Below are 20,300 nucleotides of genomic sequence, written 5' to 3'. Positions count from 1 at the left end.
TACCAAGTTTGTTCAAATAAAAGCCCTGGGGTCAAAATTGGCCCCGCCCCAGGGGGTCATTGATTTTCCTTATATGTGTATAGCAAAAACTTAAAAAATCTTTTTTGAAAAAACCCATATAGCTGGAATTTAGATATTGAGCATGAAACATCTTCTAGTGAGTGTCTACAAAGTGTGTTCAAATAAAAGCCCTGGGGTCAAAATTGGCCCCGCCCCAGGGGTCATTGATTTTCCTTATATGACTGTGTATAGCAAAAACTTAAAAATCTTCTTTGAAAAAACCCAGATAGCTAGAGTTTAGATATAAAGCATGAAACATCTTCTAGTAAATGTCTACCAAGCTTGTTCAAATAAAAGCCCTAGGGTCAAAATTGGCCCCGCCCCAGGGTGTCTTTGATTTTCCCTATATGCATATAGTTAAAACTTAAAAATCTTCTTTTAAAGAACCAAAAGAACTAGAGCTAAGATATTGAGCATGAAACATCTTCTAATGAGTGTCTACAAAGTTTGTTCAAATAAAAGCCCTAGGGTCAAAATTGGCCCAACCCCAGGGGGTCATTTTTTTCCCTATGTGCATATAGTAAAAACTTAAAAAATCTTCTTTTAAAGAACTTAAAGAGCTAGAGCTTAGATATTTAGCATGAAACATGTTCTCATGGGGTGTCTACCAAGTTTTTTCAAATAAAAGCCCTGGGGTCAAAATTGGCCCGCCCCGGGGGTCAATCATTAGCTCGACTTTTTTTTAGATATATACATATTATATAATTATATACATATATATTTAATATTTATATACATACATATACAACCAAGTTTGCTCAAATAAAAGCCCTGGGGTTTAAACTGGCCCTGCTCCGGGGGCCTATTTACATGTGAGCGACTTTGGGCCAACATGGCCCTCTTGTTTAGAAGAAGATGTTTAACGTTTTTTTTCTTTTGGTTGCCATGGCAACCAGAGTTCTGCATGGTATGGAATTCTTTGAACAACTTTGTTAAGGCTGCACACAAGGAACATCCCTGTGAAGTTTCATTATGATCTGCCTTATGGTTTCAGAGGAGATGTCGTTTGAAAAGTGTGAACGGACAACGGACGACGTACGACTGACGACGGACGACAGACGACGGATGAAGAGTGATCGTAATAGCTCACCCTGAGCATATGGTCAGGTGAGCTAAAAAGCTCTCAATTTGTGTTAGCCTGCAACATTTTCCATTTTACCGTTTTGTGCGTTTTAATGCGTTTTTGTTTATTCTATTATAATAATAATATAATAATAAATACCACATTTATATAGCGCCCTTTTCATTAAAATGTTCAAAGGCGCTTTACATCAATCATATATGTCTAAAACAATATAAATGAACAGGATTATGAACATTAAAAATATTTTGCATTAACTAATTAAAAGTATCAATTATGGAATTATTTTTACATATTAATACAATATAACTTAAAGATCCTTAAAACTCACTTTACAATATTATTGTCATACATTAAAATTGTCTTCAATATATAAATGTGTAAGAAATAATGTGCCTTTTAACATAAACTCATAAATAAATATTAAAAGCTACTTTAAATGCATATATTGATGATTTTCATTGTTTTGTTGTCATACTTTACAACAGAAAATATATGAACGATTGATAAAAGAATGAATACAGCGACATCAGACTAAAAGAATATTGAACCTAACGAACCTGGATAGCATGAGTACTGCTACACCAAGGTCCAGTACCGAGGGAGTCAGATACCTCCCCACAGCGCATGCAGACCCCCAGGATGACATCACTACTATCACCACAGGAGGAAAGGGCCACGCCCCACACCTTAACACTAAATATTCTTGAAATCTGACCCCTCTGCATTCACGAGCCATATATTATATAACACATGTAAATTATTATGATAAATCAATGTTAGTTTTTTTTTTTTTTTTTTTTTTTTTAAAAAAAAAAAATATTCTGTGCTTAAAAATGCTAGCAATGGATTTATAATAATAGATAAGATCTTGCTAAATCATCGTTATAAAACAATAGAAATACTAAATTGATTTAAAAATTGTTTGTTTTTAAAAAAAAAAAATTTTAATAAAACTAATATTCAAATAACAGATACTTCGTATTCACTGTTTATAAAATTCATTCATAACAGTCACTGATTATTTTCCATAAGCTAAATTGAAGTAGTGTGTTTTAAGATGTTTTTTGAAACTTTCTACTGTGTTACAGTTTTTTAGATGACTTGGTAGTGAATTCCATAGCTTAGGAGCTGATGCCGAAAAACTCCTTTCACCAAATTTCAGTTTAGTTTTTGGTTGCACTAATCGTACAGGTGCATTTGAAGAGCGCAGATTTCGGGAAGTGGAATAAACTTGAATCATTTCCTGCATATATGATGGAGATTGTTGTTTCAGTGACTTGAAAGTATGTAATAAGATCTTGTAATTCACTCTATATTCGATTGGCAGCCAATGAAGATCTTTCATCACTGGTGTAATATGATCTTTCCTAGATGTACGTTTAATCACACGGGCTGAAGTATTTTGAACAAGTTGAAGTTTTTTCATGGTTTGTTGAGGTATACCATATAGAAGAGCATTGCAATAATCCAGTCTTGATGTCACGAGAGAGTTAACGAGTGTTTTTGTAGCTTCTTCGTTGATATATTTTCGAATACGTCCTATCTTACTTATTTGGGCATACGAAGATCTGCACAGGAGCTAACATGATGTTCCATATTAACCCTTGAATCAAGGAATGCACCCAAATTCCTTACACTTGATGACTGTTTGATTTCAGCTTGGTCCACATTGACAGTTATATTTTTCACTGAGTCTGTATTGCTACCCGACGAAAAGACTATAAGTTCTGTTTTGTCTGAATTCAGTTTGAGAATGTTGCTGTTCATCCAGAATGTTATTTCTTTTAAGCAGTTTGAGACAGAATCAAGTACAAGTTCAGTTTTGGTGTTGTCCAACGGTTTGAAAGAAATGTATATTTGAGAATCGTCAGCATAGAAGTGACATTGCAGACCATGTTTTCGACAAATTTCGCCGACAGGTTTTGTGAAAAGTATGTAAAATTTTGGTCCTAATACAGAGCCCTGAGGGACACTGTATGTCATATGCACAGGGTCAGATAGTTCTCCATCAATACAAACAGTCTGATAGCGACCACTGAGATAAGATCTACACCAAGCGAGCACTTTTCCAGTAAAACCAAAGTCACATTCGAGTCGATTAAGAAGAGTGTTGTGGTCAATCGTGTCAAAGGCAGCAGATAAATCGAGCATTACTAATATTGTAACTTCGCCTTTGTCAAGAGATTGGAGAATGTCATTTTGCACTTTGATAAGTGCAGTTTCTGTGGAATGAAATTTCCTGTATGCAGATTGATTTGGTTCATGTAGATTGTTAGTGTTGAGAAACATATCAAACTGACAGTCAGCCGCAGATTCTAGAAGTTTTGAGTCATATGTTTCATTAGCAACTGGTCTAAAGTTTTTCATAATTTCTTGATCCAAATTGTCTTTCTTTAATAGTGGTCTGATTATCGAAGTCTTATTGCGTGGAGGTACGTCGGCGGTGTAAAATGATAAGTTGAACATGTGCGTTAGATATGGTGATACTTCAAGTTTGCATTCTTTTAGGAGCCAAGTCGGTATCGGATCTAGTTCACATGATTTAGTAGATGACTTTGATATGAGCTTAAGAACTTGCTCTTCTGTAATAACTTCAAATTCACTGAATGTTTCTTTAGGCTTTTGTATTTGAGTTGAATTAGATTCATTTGTTATATTACATTCATTTTTAGATGCTATGTCAGATCTGATTTTTTCAATTTTGTTTTCAAAGAAATCGCTAAAATCTTGAGCTAGTTCTTTAGCAGAAGTGTGTGATGGGAGCTTAAATTCAGGTTTGTTTCCGAGGAGATGATTTGTTACTTTGAAAATTTGTTTTTGATCATTACCACACGATTTTATTTTGTCTTTGTAATATGTTTCGCGAGATCTTTCAATTACATCATTTACAACTAAGCACTGACTTCTGTATATTTCATGATCTACAGTTAATTTTGATTCCTGCCATTTTCTTTCAAGTTTACGTTTAATGTGTTTCTCATCATGTATTTCTTGATTGAACCACGGGCATTGGGGTCTGAGAACAATTGTTTTTGTTTTCTCAGGTGCATGTTTGTCTAACAAAGATGAAAGGACAGTGTGATATTTCTCTGATGCTTCTGCCATGCTGTCTGGTTTAGGACCAAAAAGTTCAGATGATCTAATATCTGCTTTGAAATCTTCAATGTTTATATCACGAGATTTTCTGTATGTGACTGTTTTACGAATAGGTGGTGGTTTCGAAACATTAACTTTCATTAGGATAGCAAAATGGTCACGTGTTACTTTTCCGTTTGAAGTTTTAAATCCAGGATCAGTTATTTTAATATCAGATACTACATTTTCATTTTCTCTTGTTATGACTACATCTAAAATGTGTCCAGCTACATGTGTCGGTTCATTGACTAACTGTTTTAATCCAAATGTGTTCAGGATGGATAAGAAATTCTGCGCATCACGATTATCAAGTTTATCAATGTGAAAGTTTGTATCTCCTAGAAACACTGTGGTTTTGTCAGTTTCAGCATATTTCGACAGAAAATCAGGAAACTCATTGTTCAAGAATTTTGAAGTACTTAGGCCATTCGTTTTGGATGGAGGAGGTCTATATATTACAACAAGGCGGGTTGAAAAGTCACGAACACTAATGATACAGTCCATGAATTCGAATTGTTCAAAGTCTCCATCTTTACTTGACGAGTCAATTTTGATTTTTATTGAGGTCTTGTGAAGAATGGCAACACCACCACCTTCTCTCTTTAATCTAGGAACATGAGAGATTTTATAACCGTCAGGCACAAGTTCACTAAGACACACTTTGTCTACTTTACTCCCAAGCCAGGTCTCTGTTATAACCAACATGTCAAGGTCATTGGAAATAATAAAGTCATAGATGGCTAACGTTTTGTTTTTAACTGATCTGCAGTTTATCAAACATATTGACATATATTTTGAACCACTGACTGTAGTGTTAGAAATTGGTTTAACTTGAATCAAATTTTCCTTAATCAACTTTCTCCTGGTTTTATGTTCGACCCCCTGTAATTTACTGTTTGATTCAACTGTAGGTATAATTTGATTAAGTGTTTTCAGATTATTCAGGTGAATGCCTTGATTTGTATCCCATTCTCTTCTTTTATTATTTTGTCCACCTTTAGAATTTCTATATTGAAAAAGATTATAATCCTTTAAAGTTTGAATGGTATCATTACTTAATCCATGTTGCCTTCGGGGTGGTTTTGCTAGTTTTAACAATTGATCTCTATTGTATCGTATAAAGCACATTGTTGTCTATTTTATATCCAGGTTTAAAATTTATATCACCATACATGTATATTTACAAAATATTGTCTTCTAACTATATATATATCCAATTGTTTGATATCAGAATCCAATTAGGAAATGAAATATCCAAGGATTATTCACACACAATATTTCTAATATACTAATAAGACACTATGCAATTTTCCAGCAAAATCTACTTATTCGTTAAAGCACAATAAATTAAATTTAAGGAGCACAAATTTTCGCAGCCTTACACTTAGGCGCATACAAACATATATATTAACTGAAAACCGATTGCATTTCTGTTCTGTTTAATAACATTGTATACGTACTAAAATAGTAAAAAGAAGAAAGAGACTCAATCGAAATGTTAGGGGTGTGACAGATGTTTCATTTACCATTGTTTCTTATTATGTTTATCAGACTGACACAAACATCCAAGCCTGCAATTTACATTTTTTACCATCATTGCTTTCGATTGATCTCCCATATAAAGATTTCTAATCAGGTATTGACATATGATGAAGATAAAATTGGCTTTCATTCTGACTTTCCCGCGCCAATAAGCTAGACTCAATAAATATCTGACACTTTCTGAGCTACGTCAATGAATTAAAAAATCATTTGTTATCAGGTTTATAATATTGTTTAAACTAGCTTTCAAAGTATATTGAAAACAGAATTGCATGCCTAATTTAGGCCAGGGACCATAAAAAGAGTAAAATGCAGATAAGTCATATGAACAGCATACATGTTATTGTTTTATCATTATATGTTTTATCTTTATAAAGAGCATAAAGGACGAAACAAAATAAAACGTTTGCGTTGACATCTAATCATTATCATATTGTCAGACGGATCACTTTAAAAAGTTAATGTAATATGAATTTATTTTTATTTATACCCATGAATTGTCATTTGCTGATAAGTAGCACAAAAACGTTATAAGTTTCATAAGGCTTTTTTTCTGGTCCTTCTGCATAATTGATTCAAGCATAGAAAGTGTCAAAAAAAAGAGACGGCGCTAGGTGGCGGAAGGGATGCTTTACTTTTACTTTTCATTATCCCCTTACCGGGCTCGGGCACTAACCGTTCCTCGGGACTCTGCAGACGATGTAGCACGGAAAAACGTGTGTAAACCCTGGGGTTAGGAAATGCGCACTTATTTTAAATAAAGGTAGGAAGTTTAATTTTTTTAATACATAATTACATGTATATAGCGTATGATTTTGTCTTTAAATGTGTGGTCTTAGTATAAAGCTTATAGATGAAAATATAAAATGCTTTCGTACGTACTTGATGCACAAATGACAGTTTGATCCTTATCGCACTCCGACCAACTTTGTTTCGGGCCATCATCATTTACTTCAGAGCGAAGACACTCTCCGCTTCCAGTTGAGATAAGTCCTTAAGGGATTTTAATAAAATTACTATATAAGAAACGTTGAAAGAATCTATATTAACGATGAACACGTCTGATAATGCTAAGCATGTTTCAGCTGCAGGTCGTTTGAAGTTGAAATTAGTTACAATCATAATGGAAAGTATTTTGTTGTGACTGATACACCCATTTGTGAATAAAGGTGGGAAATAAAATTTGTTTACCACATAAGCTTGTACATATCAATAAAAATGTAAAATGAATTACTATACTATTTTTTATTTACTGTCACTAATATTACATACCAATGTCTTCATTTATTTCAATATTTGCCAATCTGATCACACCAAAGGACTTCAGTAATCTGAGATGAACTCAACACTAAATTAAACTCATGATATATTTATAAATTACTTTATCCTTGGAATCTCACCAGATGATTCGATACTGTAAATTGACATATATCCTTTTCCCCCACAAGCAATATGATCGTGATCTTTACATCCTTTGTCACATTTTGTGTTGTAAATCTTTGATTGATCATAATCATTCAAACAGTAGCACTAAAAATGCACAAAGCATAAACATATTGTAAAACAGCAAGTAAAACCCATTGAATGTAAACTTCATTTACGAATTTTAACTCGTTTGCGACATTAAAATAGTGTACTTGATTTGATTGTTTTGCAAGCGCTGTTTGGCGCTACATTGTGACGTCACGTAAACAACACTTTAAACGTCTGTAGAGCGTTAACGACTGAATTAAAGATATTGGTGTTCGGATTAATTTTCTTAGTTAGACAATTTTCCTTCATTCTAGATAGTTTTCACAACAAAATTCGACAAAAAATTGTTTGTATTTATCAGATTGTTCAAACAAAATGGCGCCCCCAATGTGAAAATACACAGGGAGATAATAAGAATGGCGAGTGCATTGTTGTAGAATAATGCACGCTTCGGGCCTTCTTTGCTTATATAGAAAAGTTTCCGATAGTGTTAGAATATACAATAACATTACAATTGAATTGCCTTAATAAACATGCAGTTCCATAAACATGTTACATGTATTTTTCATGTTTATACTAGTATTCAGTTATTTTCATACCTTCTTCTGGCTAATGCCTGTGAAGCCTTTCTCCATGCAAGCTGAATAACACAAGCCTGGAGTGTTGTGGTCAAATTCTGCTGTTACAGTCATATGTTCCACTTTCAAACACCCTGAGATTTAAAACATATCTGTCCGATAATCAATTATAATAAATAAATGAAAATTGATGATAAACGTGCGAAAGTTTCATCATGCAAAATTTAAGATCATAAATATCTGGATGACCGAATTAAAATAACTTGTATCAGTATAGTACTAAAATGTCATGTTAAACTGACAAAGTGCGTTTTGAAGAGTGACTCATATGTTTAAATTGTTGAGAACTTGATGAAATAAGTATGGAATAATCAGGCGAATGAAAGTTCCTTACTTATAATTGTTTGTTTAGTTTTATAATTGTTTATACTTTAGCGACAGAAGGGTGCAAAATAGGCCAGCTTGTTGAATATTGACAGCGGATGTTTTCTCCTTTTGTAATAATATTGTTAGTGATCTCCCTGATTTTGTCTTGTTGGAATCGAAATAATATCGGTTTCAGTGGTATGTATCGGCTTTTGTTTTCTGATGCGAAAATATTAACAACTCAGACCTACGGCCTTCGTGGCCAATTCTTATGCATCAAAACAAACTCCAACCCGGTGTTAAAAACCCCACTGGAACCGATATTATTTCTTAAATAAATCGGAACTTATACTGACCAATATAATGGAAATATGCAGCCGCTAGATAATATCCAACCCACACATCGTTGTTCAATAAATTATAATCAACAGTTACTAGTAATTCCTCGTTTCTTCCTTTGAATTTGATTTTAGGCGTTTCCATCGTACAATTGTTTATGGCTGTAGTCCATGTTGTCTTATAGTCACTTACAAATGTTGCACCTGTGATAGTTTATGAACATTATTTACTGAAACTTTTCATATAGAGTACTTCTTTTATATACCATAATGCTTTCCAAATATGACATAATTAATTTCCACATATATAACTTTATAACTTCCAATTGCACCATTAATAAGTCCCCTTACCTAAATTAGTTCTAAATACATCTCAATGATTTCCGAATATATCATATGAGTTTCCAAATTTACGTAACAAGTTCCAAATATACCTTAAAGATCATTCGGCACGACATTATTGTTGTGCTTGTGGTAATTTAGTTCTTTCTATTCGGCTATTTTCTTGTTGGGTGGTTCCAGTATTCCTCACTTGAATACTGTTGAATCAACCTTAAGATATGTGGCATTCTTTTTAAATTTGTCTTTTGACGTCTTATCTGTGATATGCAGGCTTCATAACCTCTGACCCCCTTTCTAAATTCCATTTTTTTAGTTTTGCCCATTGTTTTCTCGTTTAGGGCACACGCATTTTTTTACTTGGGGACCATATACCGCTTTTCGTGGAATGGCACTTGCGTGTCACATTGAAGGTTCCATGATAACCGTCATATGAACACATCTGCGGATGTTTCAAAATTCAAATTGTACCAGTTCATGTTGAATGTTGAATTCTGCTTAAGCCGGTGCAAGGGGGCGTGGACGGTAGTTTGTATTTGACAGTACTGTCCATCAAATGTTGCAGGCTCAATCAAACCGAGCCTGCAACATTTTCAATATTGCTGTGTTAGGCTTTCTTTATGGATTGTTATTTTCTCTATTTTATCGCCACATCAGCGTTGTTTGTGCCGTGTGGAGGCTGTAAAAAGTCGCCCCGTACATTCAAATAGAGATGTTATATTTCCGATCTTTAAAGATCGTTCGGCACGACATTATTGTTGTGCTTGTGGTAATTTAGTTCTTTCTATTCGGCTATTTTCTTGTTGGGTGGTTCCAGTATTCCTCACTTGAATACTGTTGAATCAACCTTAGGATATGAGGCCTGCTTTTTAAATTTGTCTTTTGACGTCTTATCTCTGATATGCAGGCTTCATAACCTCTGATCCCCTTTTTAAATTATATTTTATTTAGTTTCGCCCATTGTTTTCTCGTTTAGGGTACACGCATTTTTTTTACTTGGGGACCATATGCCGCTTTTCATGGAATGGCACTTGTGTGTTACATTGAAGGTTCCATGATAACCGTCATATGAACACATCTGCGGATGTTTCAAAATTCAAAATTGTACCAGTTCATGTTAAATATTGAATACTGCTTAAGCCGGTGCTAGGGGCGTGGACGGTAGTTCTTGACAGTTCCGTCCATGAACAGGCTCAATCATACGGAGCCTGCAACATTTTCAATATTGTCGTGTTGGGCATTCTTTAGGGATTCTTATTTTTTCTATTTTAATGATTACCATATATACCATACATGTTCATATATAGCACAATAACATTACTTTACTGGTGCCGGTCGTCAAAACAGCATCTTATTTAAAGAAAATGATGTATGAAAAAAAAACACAAGATATTTGTTCATTATAGTTCGTTTTTTTTAATAAAGTGAATTGTGATTATCATATTGCAGAATAAAATATTAAAAGACTTTTCAATTGACATGACGCCGCCTGTCAATCAAACTGGCAGGGGTCACAGTGATAAGCCAATCAGCAATCGTTATCAGTTCCACGCTAAGATGCCTGCGAAGTCCAGCATTTTCCTTAGACAAGCTACTTGTCTTAGACTATGGTGCAGAAGTAATTAAGATTGAAGTTATTTAAATTTTCTGTCAATTTAAGGCTTCTTTATCGATATATTAATTAAATTACCAAATATACTGACGTATTGAAAGATCGAGTACATGTATACAAAACGTGAATAAGTTCCTACGTATGGAAATATTAAGTCCGAAACATTTATCCTGGCTATAATACAATGCATTGAAAATGAATACGTTTAAACAAATCCACTTTTTTATTTCTATTCTATCTATTAATAATCACATTACATATTCCAGGTCCTAGAATATCCAGAAGATATGATATTGTTTTCGTTTATGACGTATAGCGTCAGTAAAATTGCAGCCGTAAAAAATCAAATTTAATGAGTATTACAACCAAAAAGTGGGTGAAATAATCTTACATGAATGTTTCTATTCAAAATCAATAAATTAACATTAAATATTCAAATAGATCTGCCTAATACAAACTTATACCAATAACATCATGCCTGATGTATGTGAAGCTTATTTTAAAGAGAATAATGTTGTATTTTGTCGTGAATCATATCAAGTATATGTTTACGATACAAAATCACATATCATAAAAAGTAAGCCAGGGTATGCAATTTTCTGAATCAATTTTAACAATTCATGAACAAATTTATGCATTATCTAAACTGAATTTCACACATAAAACCCTGAAAAAGTATTTTAAATTTATTTTTGTCACTTACATAACTTTACTGTTTTTGTTTCGCTACTTCAATTTAAAAATAAATTGATTATAACATAATCATATACTTTTCTACATATAATCTCTCTTTGAATTTTAAGATATAATGATAATTTGTCAGTTTTAAATTCTCATTGAAATCAACAGGAAATAACACGATCTTTGGTCATTAATACATGAATGCATATATTTTCCCCCTTTTTTAAAATACCATAATACATTTATACATTGAATAATAGATCTACTATTCAATAAAATATTAAAAGCATCAAAATTATATATATTCAAACTTTATATAAGGTAAATTCATTTGTAACATTAGTGGCATAACAGTTTTGCGAATACAATGCGTATTTTGTTTATGGTCCTGGCGTAATCTCAATTGGTTTTGTACTAATATGTAAATCCGGACTTCCTTTATAATATTATTTTCCTAATAAATAAGATATTCAAAGAGTTGACAACGAGTAAAAAACAAAGAGATAAGCAAACATAACATACTATTTTTTCATTTTTTTTTTGGTTATTCGGAACCGTTTTTGTAATATTTTATAGAGTTAACTTTACATCCGCTATAGCGATAAAACTAAATGCACAAACTGAACATAGTTATATTAAAATAAATAAATGAAGACATAAACAGCTTGAAACATTGAAATCAACTTTATATTAAAATATTTATGTTCTTCGGTTGTTATCTTTATTGCCACGAGTTTTTGATATGTTCTTGTAATTTATAGCCTGATAATGTTTATCCACAATTATGTTTTGACATTTTTATATCATGTTAAGAAATGGAGGTATTTTTTAAAAAATATCAAAGCAGTGCAAATATTTTATAAATGGTATCACAAACAGAACTCATAACATATTGAGAAAGTTTTTTTTAACTAAATATATTTTTTAAATAATATTGCACTCTAAAATAAACATTCCCTTTTCAATTGTTAAATAAGGAAAGGAAATGATTGTACAAAATATAAAAAGGACTCCTCTGAGATTTATTTTGACATACACATGTAACAGGACCGGATTTTTTCCCGAGATTATTATACAGTTTGATGTAGGTTTATACCATTAACTTTTGCGCAAATTTTAAGAGTATTCAAAGGACAAGTAATCCCACATAATATCTACTTTAATTTGATCTTTAATTTCCTGTTCATTGCATCCGCGTTCGAGTATGATCTTTAAATAACACTAATTGTATCTTATTTGAAAACATTGATTTGCAGTGTTATAGTTAACTTGACGTCATATGATGGTAGTCTTTTACCTCATTTCATGAATAATATCATTCTTACAAAGGCTCCACTGCGGTTGAAAAGCCTGAAACATTTAATTATCTTGATTGTTATGACGCGGTAGCACCGATTGTGATTTGTTATATCAAATTGTATGTGAGCAAGATATTAAATATTTCTAGTCATTACTATATCTCTATGTATTTTAATTATATCCAATTGAAAGGTCATGTTATTACGTAAGCAATTCCATCCTAGTTTTTACTCGTGAACAATACGGATTTTCCTTGATGTAATGCTATAATGATATATGGTATTGCAATGCAAATATTTATTTACAACTTAGTTTTCAATCGGAAAATATCGTGTATTCATATTAACCTCGAACTTATTACGGATTGAAAGTAGTTTTACCAATTGGTTTTAAAAATAAACAAAAACAGGGAGTGTAATCTCTGGTAATGTATAACGAACATATATTTTTGACATTCAAAGGAAAATAAAGTCTGTGACAGTAAAACATATGAAAAAGTCATGTACAATTTAAACAAGTCCGTATAAATTTTAATATGTAGCTATTTAACACTTTCATTTTTTACAACCATAATAATAAGTTTATAAATTATGTACTGTTTACTTTAATGTCTATAACTTTACTTATTACTTATCTACTTATTTTGTGGACCTTTACTCACTTTAATGGAATAAACTTAATCAACAACTACCAGCATTGAATTACTATTTGTTTACATGTTGACTTTCATAGCGAAAGTTAGACAGAAATACCGTGTCCGTTTTGTGAATTCTTATCCGAAAATCGACGGAAAGGGCCGAGAAGCTGCGATTGCTTATTTCCCTTCTTACTTGAGTTAATATGATTTCTTAATTTTAAAGAAGTCTATATCAACGTTTTAAACAATATATTATAAAAATTATAAAAGATACAAAAAATATGCTCTACCTGCAGAAATTAAAATCCATAGAAGAATAAAACTTATTCCTATCATATACGCCATATTGATACTATTCGTTAATGTCAGTCTTTTACTTCCTGTTTACTATAATAATAAAATGACTTACGTCTCCGGAAGTAATAAATAACAGGATACGCTTTTACTGTTACATGCATAACATGATGTGTAAACAATGTTAAACTGTAAACAATGATTTATTATAGGGTATCTATGATAAATTTGAGCATATTTTATAGGTTTAAGATACAAATAAATTTTATTTATAAAACAAATCGAGAGTTTTTAATAGAAAACAATTCTAGACAAAACGTCAAAAAATCTTTAAATTTTTTTACATTTTTTCTCATTGCTGCTCTGAGGAAGAAAAAAACCGTAATGTGTCGCAACATTAAAGATCGTGTAACACAACTTTTTTATGCTTTTATATCATAAATATGATGCGCAAATTAAGATTTATCAATTTTGTAAGTTCCAAAAAGCATTATTTATAAAGATATTACGGAATTTAACATTTCCTGTAAATTAAGGGAGTAAAATATTTACGATAAAGTCTAAGTCGAATTGTTCAATAAGAAATGAATACATATATATTTTATTTTTTTATCATTACATATAATATGTTAAAATATTTGCAGTACATATTTTACATATTCTTCTATGTTTTAAAATTGTTTTATAAGCATAATTATATACATATATATATATATATAATTTCACTTAAGTGTGGTATACAACCTCAATTACAACATACAAGATCTTTAAATGTCTTTGTATTTACTTCATTTAGGTAGGAAACTTAAATATTATTCAGCAGTGTTTGAGTAATAATAGTGATAAGAGTTAAAAGGCACATTATGTCCCAGAAATCCATATTTATTAAATTCATTAGAGATATCAAATATATGTTTGATATTGTTTACATAATGGATTTAAAGCATGTTAGTTGTTTAACGAAAGAAGAAAGTAGCGCTGGATATGCAGTTATGTGTTTTCAAGGTAGCAAAATGTAAACAAAGAAGTAGTTTGACGTTCATAAAAAATAATTATTCACAATTATTATACAAATTTCTAAACAAAGTAAAAGGAGCAAAGATAATTTATCTATATGGCAAATGAATGTTTTTTCGAGACTTTAAAAAGAAGCCAACAATATTTTATTCTGAAAAATAAAAATGATGGCATTTTTGAACCATAATGGGCCTTTAACTATAAAGATATAAATCAAAGAAGATGTTGTCTTGCGGTTAAGATGCCTGCCTTGTGTAGTTGTAGGTTAATTGCAACAATGTGTCATTATATTAAATTAGAACTGTAAGAAGTACCAGGAAAGAAATCTTACAGTGGTTTAAAAAAAACTCCAAGGCTTTGTTAATTCGAGCTGTAACAATGTTTGAAACAAAATGTAACAAAATCTAAGAAATGATAGTATTTGCCACATCAACCTCATTTGCCAAATTGTGCTGAAATAATGTTTAAATCAAACAATAGCCAAGACATGATATCATTTTTATATATGTAGAGTTCGAACGAAGAAAAGACCAAAGCTAAATGGATTTATTGCCTTTTAACATGTAGAGAACAATAAATGTATTTCACCGAACAATGTCTTTATTTGTACAAATGTAACATTAATAAAACATAAAATGTACAGCAAATACGTTTACATGTAAAAGGAAGCTAAATAATATTATTATAGTATTATTATAGCTTAATACATAATATATTCTGTAATGAAAAATCTGTATTTTCCTAAGAAATACTAATTTTAAAGTTTAAAATTGCTTAAATCATAATCATCTGTTGCATGTTTAAATTGATAACCAAATAACCAGATACGTCAAATAAAAAATATTTAAAAGGGTATATTCTGCCATATGTAAATAAAAACACATTAATTTGATCTTATTTGTCTATTCATTTTCATAATTATATAAATAAGTGTGTTCAACACCATGAAAATAATTGTTATATATTATTAAATGTGTATAAACATACCACTGTCAGTTTTTTTCTATTTCATGTGTCTTCAACAAATTGAAATGTGTTCATGTGACTTCACTTGTCATGAAGCACCCTAAATTATGAATTCCAGTGTCTTTAATATCCCAGACTGCGTGTGTATGAATACAAGTGTCTTCATAATCCTGAAGTACGTTTGTATGATTGTACATTACATCAAATATCCTTTGGTGTGATTGTATGATTGAACGTGTCTTCAACATTTTGAAGTGTTTTTGTATCATTGTGCATGTCCTCAACTTCCAGAAGGGTTTCTTCATGATTGTACGTTGCTTCAACATCCTGAAGTGAGTTTGTATTATTGTACGTGTTTCCAACATCTTGAAGTGCCTTTGTATGATTGTACGTGTCTTTATCATCCTGAAGCATGCATGTATGAGTTTGCTTATCTTTAGCATCTGGAAGTGTGTCTTTATGATTGTACGTAGATGCAACATCCTGAAGTATGCTTGATTGATTGAACGTGTCATTATCAACCTGTAGTCTGCTTGTTTGATTTTTCATGTCTTCATCATCCTTGAGACACTTTTCATGTCCTTTTCTAGAATATTCATTATATTCATTTTTAATATCTTGTGTTACACCATAGGCATTATCTGTTTTGCAGTCTTTCAGTAGTTTTTCGTTCAAATGATTGTATGGATTTTCATCTGTTTCTTTAATTGTTAAATTTTCATCTGATTTGTTCACTGTACCATGTTGGGTTTTCAGCTTCATAGCTGCTTTCTCTACTGTATCGTATGTAGCGTCAAAGCTATCCCCTAATTTTACACGCAACTTCAATGTGTTATACATCCCTTTATCCTCCTCACCTCCTTTTTCGACCATGTCACCAGTTGTCTTAGTTGCATTTTGTTTAAGATTAAAGCTAACCTGTGCATAATTTACGTTGTCTTCCTGCACATCATTTACTGCGACCTTGCTTGTTCGTGGTACTACCTTATCAATCTGTTCATACGGGGAATCAGAATGGCCTTCATATACATTGTTGACGATTAAGGATTTATCCATTGTACATTTTGGCGTTATACCAGATGAAAAGATGTTACAAAACACGATCGAAATTTTCCCTCTAAAACAGATTAATAACAATTTTACCAGTAACCAGTTGTTCCATACAAATTAATGTGATCAAATAGATAAGTACTGACAAAATGCTGGAAATGTTTTTAAAATCTTATCATTCAAAATAGACATTTTACACAATTTACACTATAATTGTTGAACGGGAATATGATATTTTGAAATTTTATTTAATAATATGTCGCGGCATATGTTCTTTTCTGAGAAATTTAAACATAGGAACTGTTTAAATAATACGAAATGGTCCACAGTAGTCTTTGGTAGTAAATATTATAATTAAACTGGAATTATTCTATGGTTTCATGACCTTGATACAAAATTCAGAAATACAATACCGTCTCTTTGTTAGAATAACTGCTATAACAGCACCAACAATTAATAGGAAGGTGGCAACCGAAACTCCAATAGGGATTCCATAATTAGAGGCTGAAAACATTCAAGTAAATAATTAATTCAAATTAAATGAGTAAAGATTGGCTAATAACTTTTGAATATAAAATGGGCAAAATTTATGTAATTTCTGTAACAATCGTTGTTTCCTAAGCGTGTAAATCTTAGCGTGTCCTTTAAATACATTTAGTGTTCATTGACCAATTGAACAATACACCCATTTCATGTATCAAAAACTCATTATATTATAAAACGTGGCAAAACAATTTAAACAAAAAAGATACTTGATTTTGTTTTGAAAAATGCTGATGCCTACAAATACAAGAATAAACTTACATTTTATGTATTTGTCTCGTTTCTTTGTGAAACTATTTGTTGAACTTGTAGTAGAACTTTGTGGAGATATTGATTTGCTATCGCCTGAATCTGGTGTTGTTGCCGATGTTGATTTCTCACTTGAACGTAATGTTGTTGTTTCTAATGTTTAAATTGAAATATTCAAAGCAAAATCTGTAAATTTATGTAATTATTGGAAAAAGTGTTACTTTTTAATTAATGATCATAGTTGATACGAAAATAATTTATGTCAAACTGATCAACAGATCAATATTTGTCCTTATATTTCCGTACTTAATTTCAATCTTTTCGCCAATATCTTAATGTGATTAAATACACGTTGTCGAAATATGTATCATAAATGGACATTTCATTATCTAGCACGCACGTTCTTCTTCAAACATTCTACTATGTCTCCAAAGAATTGTTACAATGTGAATTCGTACCGTTTTTACACAGAGCATGTTTCTTCATATTAGTTTTAGTGGCGAATTTCAACAAGGGCTTACTACTAGATGTCTTTCTGCTGAGAAAGCCAAACGTTCTTGGTTCTGTGACTGTAGCTAAATCTAATTAATAAAAAACATTTTTCATTTAAAGGATAATATGGAAAAATAAAATTATTAACTAATTTATATTTGTATTGGAAACCGGTATTTTATTGCTAAAAGGCAAAGGTAAACTTAAAGAAAAATAGAAACAATGTGTTTAAGAGAAAGACGCACACTTTTCATGTAATTGCATTTTCTGGCAACTGCTACAGAAACACGTTTCAAGTACTTAAACTGTTTAATCGATTTAATTTATTGACATTTAAAGAAAGGATAATTAGAAATAAACGACACGATCTGCTTGTCATAGAAACTCGCTTTCCACCATTTCTGTATTTTTCCGATGCTGCTAATTTTTATTGTTTGTTCTGACTATAAAAAGTAAATATTTTGATTTGCAATGTACACATGGAATCTCAAATGGTTTTAAAGAATTTGAACTTAACTTCAAAGCTGTAAATCACATCACTCTTTATAACACCTGCCCATGAAGATTCTACGAAAGATCTTTCGTTTAGAAGATCAAGGTCGTTTACGGATGTTGGCAATCTTTTGACATTGAAACAAACTTTCATGGCATTTATCCAAGATGATCTTTGACTATCATTATAAGTACCAATTACATGAACTCTGCTATAATCTGAGGGAATTAAAAAGACGATGAATATTTATGGTAAGTATCATAACGGTGGTTATCTCCGTTTTTACTGCGATATTACTGGTTGTTTATATGCTTGTAATATCTGAAATTCTTTACATAGATCATATAACTGCTGTACCCTTTTACATACATTTAAATCATACAATTATTGTATATCTTGAAGAAAGCATTTAACTAGATACTAAAACTTTGCATGCGAAAAGAGTAATTATCTTATAATGGTAAATATTAATCCTTACTGTAAGTGCATATGATCTGATGTGTTTGATTGCAATCAGACCAAGACCGTGTTGGGTCCGATGCATTATCTTTCTTATATAATAAACAATCTCCTGTTCCATTGTATGATATTTCTGAAATACAAAGAAGATTAAGTACAATTAAAACACAGTATTGGTTGCTTGAACATGGAATATATGTTTTAAAATTCGTTGAAAACATGATGTATTAATAACATAGAAAATGACTTTGGTTTGACGATGAGATGTTTAAATGAGAATGAAGAATGAATAAAAGGTCTCTTAGGGGATATTTCTTTATCACCAGTTTCTTTCATATTTGTTTAGATCGAACTTTATATGAAAATCTACACTGAAATAGTTGAGAGGCGCAGTGAGCAAATTTATATATTTATCAACATTAAATTCAAAATACAAACATAAAAAAACTCACCAGGCGAGTCAATGGTGTACACTGATATAGAATCATTACCACCACAAGCAATGTACTCCTGATCTCTGCAACCTTTGGTACAGCTTTTGCCTAATTTATTTTGTGGAATTGTGTCGTTGAAGCAAAAACACTGAATTATATATCAATATCATAGTTTCAAAAATTTAGAAAGCACCTTTAAATGAGATAACATTAGTTAATAAACAAAAATTCACTAAAACAGTGATATATTGCATTCATTTCAGGATTCGTTAATTGGTAACCGAGTAGTGTTATAAATGGAAAAATGAGGTCATATAGTATTGAAAGCAAACTGTTTATCACAAACCCGTCGTAGTTTTAATTTTGTTACCGTCTTTCTAATAATGACACGATGCAAGTCTTTCTAATAATCTACTGAGATGTTGCAAAGAAGTGTTGCTCAATCTCCAATTCTATTAATTGAGAACTTTCTGTGTTTGATAAAATATAAATTATCATCAAGGACCTTTTTTATTAGTTTGAAATGTGTAAAACTATTGTTTACTTTTAAAAATTTCAATAAAATAAAAACAAATTGTAAAAATACTGTCTCTTACTTTTTTCTTGCTGACACCTATGAATTTTGTCTTGTTACATGCAGAATAACAGAAACCGGGGGTGTTGTGATCAAATTCTGCTGAAGGAGTTATGTTTTCTACTTTGAAACAACCTAAGAATACAATGTTTCAATCACAACAAGACTAAAATATTATAAAGGTAATGTATGTGCTACACAAATGTATATCAATAAAAACAATTCTGTACTACGATAGTTCACTACTTTTTCATTTTATATTAAAATGACATTAGGTTAACTTTTGCATTGTCAAGTTAAGCTGAATTGAGTATTTATTTTAAAAGATTGACTGTTATAAAAGTGATTGACCAACATTGATAATGAAAAACGTTTGGAATAAAATATAAATCTGCATACAATATAAAGACTGCCTCACTCCTTGTACAAATTGAACGTCAGAGGCAAATTCCCATATATTATTAACAGAAAGTTCACTGAGCCACGTGAGTTATTTATCGTTAATTCCAAGTTAAATATAACAGTGAAAGGAATTACGGCAGCATGTAAACTTATTTTGACTTTCACCTGTTTAATCACTGTATA

General features: G+C 31.3%; 2 protein-coding genes across 2 annotated transcripts in view; both read right to left on the bottom strand.

Annotated features, from left to right (window-relative positions):
- The window catches only part of LOC132737469 (uncharacterized), a 44,646-nt gene extending 31,119 nt beyond the window's left edge, over positions 1-13,527 (bottom strand). The window contains exons 1-5 of the mRNA XM_060724765.1: positions 13,435-13,527; positions 8,595-8,780; positions 7,894-8,006; positions 7,222-7,351; positions 6,704-6,814 (exon numbers count right to left, since the gene is read on the bottom strand). Coding sequence (XP_060580748.1) covers positions 6,704-6,814; positions 7,222-7,351; positions 7,894-8,006; positions 8,595-8,780; positions 13,435-13,489 — 595 coding nt within the window. The 5' untranslated portion in view covers positions 13,490-13,527. The remainder of the gene's footprint in view (positions 1-6,703; positions 6,815-7,221; positions 7,352-7,893; positions 8,007-8,594; positions 8,781-13,434) is intronic.
- A 1,869-nt stretch (positions 13,528-15,396) lies between these two features.
- LOC132737465 (uncharacterized) lies at positions 15,397-17,940 on the bottom strand. The gene is made up of 4 exons (XM_060724756.1): positions 17,722-17,940; positions 17,276-17,416; positions 16,885-16,975; positions 15,397-16,538 (listed from the first exon to the last, which is right to left on the bottom strand). The coding sequence occupies exons 1-4, from the start codon at positions 17,747-17,749 to the stop codon at positions 15,623-15,625; spliced, it is 1,176 nt and encodes a 391-aa protein (XP_060580739.1). The 5' UTR covers positions 17,750-17,940; the 3' UTR covers positions 15,397-15,622.
- Between the last annotated feature and the right edge of the window lie 2,360 nt (positions 17,941-20,300).

The sequence above is a fragment of the Ruditapes philippinarum genome, unplaced genomic scaffold (assembly GCF_026571515.1).
Source record: "Ruditapes philippinarum isolate M1 unplaced genomic scaffold, ASM2657151v2 ctg7034_1_1_1_1, whole genome shotgun sequence".
NCBI classification, from domain to species: domain Eukaryota; kingdom Metazoa; phylum Mollusca; class Bivalvia; order Venerida; family Veneridae; genus Ruditapes; species Ruditapes philippinarum.
The sequence above is the reverse complement of the archived record's forward strand: the minus strand, read 5'-3'. Positions and strand labels throughout refer to the sequence as shown.

Excerpts from the sequence above, each read along its gene's own strand:
- LOC132737465 (XM_060724756.1), bottom strand. The coding sequence starts at position 17,749 with ATGAAGAAACATGCTCTGTGTAAAAACG. Across the intron at positions 17,417-17,721 it reads ACATGCTCTGTGTAAAAACG|AAACAACAACATTACGTTCA; the intron begins GTACGAATTCAC and ends TTTAAACATTAG. Across the intron at positions 16,539-16,884 it reads GTTATTCTAACAAAGAGACG|AGGGAAAATTTCGATCGTGT; the intron begins GTATTGTATTTC and ends AATCTGTTTTAG.